The sequence below is a fragment of the Cuculus canorus genome, chromosome 3 (genome assembly GCF_017976375.1).
Source record: "Cuculus canorus isolate bCucCan1 chromosome 3, bCucCan1.pri, whole genome shotgun sequence".
Classification (NCBI taxonomy): domain Eukaryota; kingdom Metazoa; phylum Chordata; class Aves; order Cuculiformes; family Cuculidae; genus Cuculus; species Cuculus canorus.
In genome coordinates, this window is record NC_071403.1 from 34,024,940 (window position 1) to 34,034,155 (window position 9,216).

Consider the following 9,216-nt stretch of genomic DNA (forward strand, 5'->3'; position numbering starts at 1 on the left):
AGGAAAGCAAGCTGATCTTTTCTATTCATATGTTACAGTGTTTCTCAATCATGATCAGGACAAGAGGAGAAAGGGCTTTGGGGTACATCAGCAAATACACAACATTATCTCTTGGTGTAAACTTTGATTATCATTTGTTGTTTTGCTTGCTGCGCTCCCTGCACAGAGGAAAGATCTCCATGCACCCCAGGACACAAGGAGACTTCCCAACGCCTCCTCAGAGCTCAGATAGCCCAGGGGAATAGCACAACAGGAACAACAGAAAGCACATGCTGTTTCAGTATTTCTGTAAACACTAGATTCCTGCTTCCAAAACCGCTCTTAGATTCACTTTCTTTAAAGGCTTGTCTGGACGAGGATAAAGGTGTATTAAAAAAAAAAAAAGTGTCAGTGAAAACTTTTAATTAACATGTTTTCAAATTCTCAGTGTTGACAGGGTGTGTTTCATTTTAGTGCATTTGCCAGCAAACATGTTAAAATACATTTGTGTCCCATCTACACGTCGCAAGTTAGGACATGTTTTTAAAAGTTTTAAAATTTAACAGGAATTAAAACATGTTCATGGTTGTGCTTTTAGCCGAGGGTGAATGTCACTGCTGGGTTTTCCTGGTACTCCGGAAAGCACCTGCCATAACAGCAGGCTGCTGGTATTTAGCCATTTTCTCCTTTACCTGAATTGTCATATGAAAGCTAACATTTCATTTACCTGCCCTGCAGGAATGGATTGAAAGTGATGTTCATACGATATTGGGAAAAAAAAATAAAAACTGAGCATTAGTGAGATGGGAGGTTGGTTACAGGAGTTGGATGCCACGCTTCCATAGCACAGCCAATTGCAGTTTCAGAGGACCTGATGTAAGGTCAGGATTTCTGTAGCCACATAAGCAGAGCATCGCACAGCATCCACCAGCTGTTTCAAGTGTGGCCAGACACTTTGCAGGGCAACTTCGCCTCAGCTTCTCTTGGGCCAAAAGCTAGCAGCTTTTTTCCTAGCCTCCCCACAGACAGTTAGTGTAAAGTTGACATAAGCAGTATATACCATGCTTATACTCTAGCTAGCTTGACAGAAAAGTTTGCATAGTTGTGAAGCACAGATTCGGTATTAAAGATCATGAAGTCACAGCTGAGCATCAGTAACTCTGAGCCAGCTGGAATGCTGAAGTACTGCCCAAACCATTTCATCAGTCCACACCTCAGCCTTCCCCCTTCCCAAAAGGAAAAGGATGAAAATAATCTCAGGCAAAATGTGCTGAGGGGAGTCACTTCAAAGAAAACTTCACCTGGGGGGTGCAACACACAATTAGAAATCAGGAAATCAGCTGCGGCAGGGTCCTTAACCTTTGGTGGAGGTAAAGGAGGCAAATACTGCCCCTTTCCCCTCCCTCCCTCCCCTCCCCCACCCCACTTCCTCTCCTACCCCTGAACAGCCCCCTGGCCCTCTCTCTTCTTTTTCACTTTTGGAGTCCTCAGACTTGCCTCTCAGGCATGGCTGTCACATTCTTAAAAATATCATCACCCGTGTCACATGGAGAGGATATGATTTTTTGCTGACGTAGCTGTTGTGGTAAAAGCCTTAACACAAACACACTTACAATGGTACCCCTTTTTTTAGGCACTACATCTCCAACGGTGTATACACAAGCACCTTTACACTAATACCTCCTTGATCCTGCCAAAGAAATCCTGCAACACCTTTTTCTGTGATGTAGCCACTGTAGAAAATCGGTATTTTCACATTCATATCTGATTAGTCCTGCTGCAATACACCAGTCAGAGATTGTTTAGGATTGGTTATTCTTTCTTTCTCTCTTTCTTTCTTTTTCTTTTTTCCCTCCCCTTGGAAGGGCATAAGAAGATCAGGAACTTGAGTAAAGTGCAAGTTTAAGAAGGAGGAATCTCCCCTCCAGCGTATCTGTTTGCTTGGAGCTTAAAGGTGTGGTGTGACAAGGAGCAGCCTGGTAACTGGTGGGCTCAAAAGGTCAGTCAAGGGGTTAAATCTCGTATTTGCACCTCACATACAAGGGTTCAGGTTAGAAAGCAGAGATAGCAGTGCAGGTTGTAGTGCATTGGGGCTGACAGTGAGCATATATTCCAGATTTCCTGCTTGTCCAGAGACTCTACAAAAGAACTTGTGGAAATTAGCATCTAGAATAACACCAGTCAATGCTTTTTTCTTTTTTTTTTCTTTTAAAAGTTGTAGAACATTGAAACAGTTGAAAAACATATCAAAAGCATAATGCAAAGCACACGCCGTCAAAACTCCCACAGCCACTCTGTGAAATTTTTCAGTGACACTAGTGTGAAATTCAGATGAAGCTAACGACGAAAAGTAAAACTGCATATGCCCATGTGGGTGAAATCGCAGGTACCCGTGCAGGGTGGACAGATGACTTCGATACCGATTACGAAGTCTTCCAGCAGGTCTTCTTAGGTCATCTGCTATAACAACCGGTGTAAAAATAACAAAAAAGCACCCAAACCCAAAGCAACAACAAAATCACGACCTGCTTCATATCCAGATTAAAAGGAGCAGAGAAAGCACTACGCGCGGAGTCCCCTCGGGAAGCGGAGGCGGATCACGAAGAAAGAAGCCGTCCCGGTGTCCGCGCCGCCGTCACGCCGCAAGGTGAGCCCTCCGCCGCGCTCTCCATCCCCTTCTGCCGCCGCTCGCCGCTTCCCCGGGGATGGGCGGCAGCCCCAGGACCCCCCCGGCCCCGCCGCGCCCAGCCCAGCCCCGCGGCGGCGGCCGAGGCACCCGCAGCACCCCCGGCACCCCCGCCCCGCCGTGGGCGGTCACCGGTGGCTGCGGAGGGGCTGCCGGCACGGAGGGCGGCGGGGGGAGCGGGGGACGAAACAAAGGGAGCGGCGGCGGCTCCCGGCGGTGGGGGGGGGGGGGGGGAAGAGGGAGGCTCCATCCCCCCCACACCCTACAAAACCAATCGAATGCCCCTTTTGCCCACAATAAGCGAAATATTCCCTTGACCGGCTGAAAAGAACCGGCTGCCCTCGCCGGTGTTACCGAAAGGCGGCGGCCGCACAAAGCCCACCCGTCCCCACCAGCTCCGGGTAATCCGAAGGCGGGCGGCTGGGCTGAGCCTCCCCGCTCCGCAGCCCTTCCTTATCGGAATCATTTTAACATCCTTGTTTATAAACAAGAGGCGTTCGGAGGAGATTGGGGAAAACGAGCGTTCGTGACGCTCGCTTCTGCTCCTTAAAAAGGGGGTGGCGGTGGCGGGGGAGGCGAGGGGGGGGTCTGGTCCAGCCTTTCCCGCATCGCACGGCGCGGTCCCCTCCCCAGGGAAAGGAAATCCATCAGATCCGTGATATTTCACCCACCCCGTCGCTGATCACGGTTCATTCGTGTGCGTTTAGTTTCGGGTGACATCTTCTTCGAGGGTTTAAATTCAACGTAAACACCCAAGTCGGGGCTCGGGGTTGGGAAAGCGCAAACGCTTCCCCCATTATCGTCGCTTCGCCCACTGCGTGAGTGCCTGGAAATATCATCTCGAAACGGGGTCACCGCCGCAGAAGAAGACTTTAAAAACACAGATCGGGAATAATCAGACAGCAGAATTTAATTAGAGCCGCAGGCTTATGGCAAAATATTTTATTCCGAGCCAATATCGCTATAGGGGGAGGGGTCCGTTCCTGCTTCGGCAGCGGCTCCTGCCGCCGCTGCTTTAGCGTTCACAACATCTGGCCTACAGACCTACTAATTTCGACTCGTGATCTCGTTTGGCGAAACCCGATCTACGTGGTTCAAATACCTTCCAAATTGGGGGCGATTCGACAATCGCGACCAATTAAACCCAGGGAAGAAAAGGGAAAAAAAAAAAAAAAAGCAAGCCAAAGCGGAGGGGGGAGGGCATCAAATCCCCTCCTTCCCTCTCCCCCCGCCCCGGGCTCGCACACGCTATCTGTTGCTTTCTCCCGGCGGCGGAGCCGGGACGGCTCACACTCACACTCGCACTCACACTCACCCGCACGCCCCTCGCACCATTGTCCCCCGCCCGCCCGCCCCGCTTCTATCGGGGTGTTTTTGTTCGCTGCCCGGCGCGGAGCTCCGCGCGCCCGCCCGCGCCGCGCCGGAGCGGCACATTCATTATCGGCCGGGGGCTGATTTCAAATCGCTGCCATCGCGGCTCCATTGTTCGCCGGGCGGCCAGGCCCCGCCCCCCTTTGTGTGGCGCGGCGGCGATTGGCCGGCGCCGGGCGGAGGGCTGCCGTCACCGCTCGGGAAGCCCATTCATCTGTGCACTTGGGCGTTGGACTCCGCATCTTATTAGCAACCAGGGAGATTTCTCCATTTTCTCCTTGTCTACAGTACGGCTACAAATCTGGGATTTTTTATTACTTCTTTTTACTAAACTTGGGCTCCTTTTTTTTTTTTTGCTCGACTTTTTCTTCCCTTTTTTCCCCCTCCCTCCTGTGCTGCTGCTTTTTGATCTCTTCAACTTTAAATTTTTTAAAAGGAGTGCATTATAATCGGTTCTGTTCTCTCTCTTTTTTTTTTTTTTTTTCCCCCTCTGGTGTGTGTGTGTGTTGCTGCTGCTGCTGGTCGCCCAGTATTTATACCAACCCAAGGCTCTTTGTTTCCCCTCCTTCTGGATCTGTTGAGTTTCTTTGTTGAATAAGACAGCATGGGTGCCCAGTTCTCCAAGACCGCTGCAAAGGGCGAAGCCTCCGCCGAGAAACCTGGGGAAGCAGTGGCTTCATCTCCATCCAAGGCGAATGGACAGGTAAAAAAAAAAAATTAAGAAAAATATTAAACCCGCTCCTTTTTTAAGCCAACTTCGACGGACTCTCTTTCGCATCCTGTTTAATTCTTCTTCCTTTGATGCCTCGGTGGCATAGTCAATGGAGAATACGGTCGATCCTTCTATCTTTGTAACTCGAGGCAAAGGAATAATTCAATTTTTTTAAACGGGCTCGGCTTTGAACGATTCGTTCCTTTATCTTTCCTGCGCGGGGAGGAGGGGGGGGGGGGCGCACATATTTTGGTTTCTATCCTTTTTATTTAAATCCCTCTCGTACTGTGCTGAGGTGTCTCAATGGCTCGTAAACCGAAGGATCTCACACCGCTTGGCTTTTCTGCCCGCTTAACCTCCTTCTCTCGAAGACCAAACGCCCCTCGCGGTGGCACCAGGGCTGCTGTGTAGTAGCGGGAGTCGAAGCCACCGGGCTGGTGGTGGGGGGCGGTCGGCGGGAAAGCGGGACAGGGGCAGCGCCGCGGGGTTCGAGGGGGATCGGCAGCCGCGGGGCACGGCTTTCGGTCCCTCTGCCCAGCGCGGCGGCCTCGCACCCCCCGCCGCCCTCGCAGCTGCTGCCCGGGCGCCTGAGAGATGCAAATAGGGGAGGGGGAGGGGGCGCGGGAGCGTCTCCGGGTGGAGAGAGAGAGGGGCAGCGGCGGGGCCCGGGGGAGCTTTGTTCGCCTTCCCCGCCCTGCGCCGCCGCGGCTGGACGGGGCGCGCCGGGGGCGAAGCGGCTCCGCTGCCGCCGCCTGGAGCTACGGCGCCCTCTGGCGGCTGCCGCGCGTCGCGCCCGCCGCGGCCTGGCCTGGGGAGGGGGGGGTTAAACCACGGAAGGAGAAACAGAAACGGGCGCGGGGAGGGCGGCGGCGGCGCCCCGCGTGGTCCCCCCCAACACACACACACACACACAGACCCCGTGGGCACCGCCGGTAACGCCCGTCGCTGTCTTGCAGGAGAACGGCCACGTGAAGGTGAACGGCGACGCCTCCCCCGCGGCGGCGGAGGCGGGCAAGGAGGAGGTGCAGGCGAACGGCAGCGCGCCCGCCGAGGAGACGGGCAAGGAGGAGGCGGCCTCGTCGGAACCCGCCTCCGAGAAGGAGGCGGCCGAGGCGGAGAGCACCGAGCCGGCCTCCCCGGCCGAGGGCGAGGCCTCCCCCAAGACTGAGGAGGGCGCGACCCCCTCGTCCAGCGGCGAGACCCCGAAAAAAAAAAAGAAGCGCTTTTCCTTCAAGAAGTCCTTTAAGCTCAGCGGCTTCTCCTTCAAGAAGAACAAGAAGGAGGCCGGCGAGGGCGCCGAGAGCGAGGGCGGAGCGGCCGCCGCGGCCGAGGGCGGCAAGGAGGAGGCGGCGGCCCCCGAGGCGGCGGCCCCCGAGGAGGGCAAAGGCGGCGCCGAGGAGCCCTGCGCGGCCGAGGCGCCCAAGGAGGAGGCGGGGGACTCGCAGGACGCCAAATCGGACGAGGCCGCCCCCGAGAAGGCGGCGGGAGAAGAGACCCCGGCGGCGGAGGAGCAGCAGCAGCCGCAGCAGCAGCAGCAGGCGGAGGGGAAGGGGAAGGGTGAGGAGGCGGCGGGCGCCGCCACGAGCGAGGCGGGCGAGCAGGAGGCGGCCCCGGCGGAGGAGGCGCGGCAGGAGCCCCCTCCCGCGGCCGAGAGCAGTCCGGAGGCGCCCGCCGAGCCGGCCGAGTAAAACGCCGCCGCCGCGAGCCCCACGGACTGGTTTTTTTTCCTTCCCCCCCCTCCCCCCTGTTTGTTTGTTGGAGTGGTGCCAGGTACTGGTCTCTCGGAGAACTCGTCTACAACCAGGGATTGATTTAAAAGATGTCTCGTTTCTTTTTTTTTTTTCTCTCTCCCCCCTCCCCTGCAGCTCCCATCTCAAATCGCTGTGTGTTGCCGCCATTCCAACGGGCGGAGGGGGGCCCCTCTCCGCCCTCCTCTCCCACCCTCTGTTTTTGGGGTTTGTTTTATTGCTTTTGGTTTTTTTTTTTCATCAGTATTAATGTTTTGTTTTGATTGGTTCAGGTTTTTTTCTTCTTTTTTTTTCTTTTTTTTTCTTTTTTTTTTTTACATTACAACTCTTCATATTATAGAACTTTTCCCGATCGGTCTATGGACATGCCCATATATGAAGGAGATGGGTGGGTCAATAAGGGATATCAAATGAAGTGACAGGGGCCGCAGTGGGGAACCCGGGGTGCGCAGCCCTTGCTGGGAGCGCGCCCCACCAGAAATGATGTAAGGGGTTAGTCTTTTTTTTAAAAGAAAGTTATTACGATGTATTTTGTGAGGCAGATGTTCTATAAGGTTTACAACACTACAAGTCTTGATTAAGAAGGAAAGGAAAAAGAAAAAAAAAAATAAAAATCAATACCCAGATAAAGAGATCATAGTCTTAGGAATTCATTTAAACCATAGGAACTTTTCACTTATCTCATGTTAGCTGTATCGGTCAGTGATTAAGTAGAAATACAAGTTGTATAGGCTTTATTGTTTATTGCTGGTTTATGACCTTAATAAAGTGTAATTATGTATTACCAGCGGGGTGTTTTTAACTGTGACTATTGTATAAAAAAAAAAAAACAAATCTTGATATCCAGAAGCACATGAAGTTTGCAACTCTTTCCACCCTGCCCATTTTTGTAAAACTGCAGTCATCTTGGACCTTTTAAACACAAATTTTAAACTCAACCAAGCTGTGATAAGTGGAATGGTTACTGTTTATACTGTGGTATGTTTTTGATTACGGCAGACAATGCTTTCTTTTCCAGTTGTCTTCGAAAATAAAAGAAAACTCTTCAGATGCAATGGTTTTTTTGTGTAGCATCTTGTCTATCATGTTTTTGTAAATACTGGAGAAGCTTTGACCAATTTGACTTAGAGATGGAATGTAACTTTGCTTACAAAAATTGCTATTAAACTCCTGCTTAAGGTGTTCTAATTTTCTGTGAGCACACTAAAAGCGAAAAATAAATGTGAATAAAATGTATAATTTGGTTGTCTTTCTTTTCTGGATACTCTGGTAGCTTAAAGGGACTAGCCAGTATTGCCTAAATTTCTAGAGAGAAAGTCATGTGTACTGTTAATACTAGCTTTGAAAACTACCTTCCTAGATCCTGGTATCTTTAATATTGTGCATCTTTAAGAGAAACTGGAAGGTGCACCACATAATTCATAGGCTTTTCTGGCTCTAAAAAGAAGACTGGAAGGCAGTCTGAGCATGTACAGTGTGTGATTCTCCTGTCCAGGCTCCATCTTGCTTTTAAGACCAGAGGTATCCAGCGTATGAGAGTCTTGCCTCTTGAGGAAAATAAGATTTAACTTGAATTGCTTAGGGTGGGGCACTGAAATTTTTACGCCAAGTTGCTTAAAAATTAGGCTTTCAAACAAACCTCCCGCTCTTGGGGACCTAGACAATGAGCTCAGAAACCAGCCTGAAAGGGGGAATGAACACTGCCATTCTGCTCAAAGTAATTAAAAGCAATATTTTCTTTTTTTCCTCAAGTGCTACTCCCAAATACAGGTGAGTTACAAAGCAGATTTCAAAATTTGTCTATAAAAATAATCACTTGGTGCTTGCCTTTAATTGTTAGTTTTTTGGCTTTTTTCCAGCATATTGCTCAGGGCATATTATGCCTTAATAAAACAGTGGGTTCATGCAAGAAAAACAGCAGTGGTATTTGGAGGGTGGAAATTGATTCAAGAAAGTGTTGCTTCTAAGTTTATAGGAGAAAGTTTAGTGTTACACTTATTTGCTTCCACCTAAATTTTCAGCAGAAACTCTTTGGAAGCAATTATGATTCATTTTATGAGAAAATGGCACGTTAGCACCTTGTTCCCTAAAGAACAAAGCCTAAACTGAATGAAGTACAGTAGATATCCTGCTGAATGCATACTTTTTTGTTGTTTTTTTTTTTGTTTTATTTTTTTATTTTTATAATTCAGCTGTCTACCATTTTAACTTTGGCTTGTATGTACTCTAGTTGCCCTGGTATTTCTCTATAGCTTTAGAAATGTATTGAAACTATGCTATAATTGCTGAGGGACAAAAATAAATGGATGTAAAACAAGATCCTCCACACCAGTGTCATTCTTGGAGTACATGTGTTTGAAGTCTAGTGCATAACTGCTTTGCTAAGGGGTTTTTATAACATGGCTGTAAAAACCTGTTCTGAGACGCATGATGTCTTGGCCATAGAGTCAATGTCTCTTTTTAATAAATATATATATATTTAAATCCAAGGACTCTTAAAGAGAAGTCTGCATTTCTTCTTTCTTTTTTTTTTTTTTCCAAACTATATGTGTACAAATGAAAAAAAAATAATCACTAGTAAAGTTCTTTTTTTCCAGATTTTTCCCAGACTGCTTTCCTCAAATGTTCATGTTGTTTCCTTGCTCAGCCAGTGGCATCTTCTGAAGCGTTTCCAGTTCCTGGTGGTGCAGAATCACGCCGGTCCCTGCAGCCAGGCTCCT

The 9,216-nt window shown here is 49.9% G+C and overlaps 1 protein-coding gene across 2 annotated transcripts; it reads left to right on the forward strand.

Moving 5' to 3' along the window:
* Positions 1-2,110: 2,110 nt before the first annotated feature.
* Positions 2,111-8,946, forward strand: MARCKS (myristoylated alanine rich protein kinase C substrate). 2 transcript variants are annotated; one of them, XM_054062832.1, is made up of 3 exons: positions 2,111-2,626; positions 4,567-4,739; positions 5,705-8,946. In XM_054062832.1, exons 2-3 carry the CDS (start codon positions 4,641-4,643, stop codon positions 6,434-6,436), a joined length of 831 nt encoding a protein of 276 aa, XP_053918807.1. In that variant the 5' UTR covers positions 2,111-2,626; positions 4,567-4,640; the 3' UTR covers positions 6,437-8,946. The 2 variants fall into 2 exon arrangements, with proteins under 2 accessions (XP_053918807.1, XP_053918806.1); XM_054062831.1 differs by lacking the exon at positions 2,111-2,626 and adding an exon at positions 4,037-4,323.
* Positions 8,947-9,216: the final 270 nt, after the last annotated feature.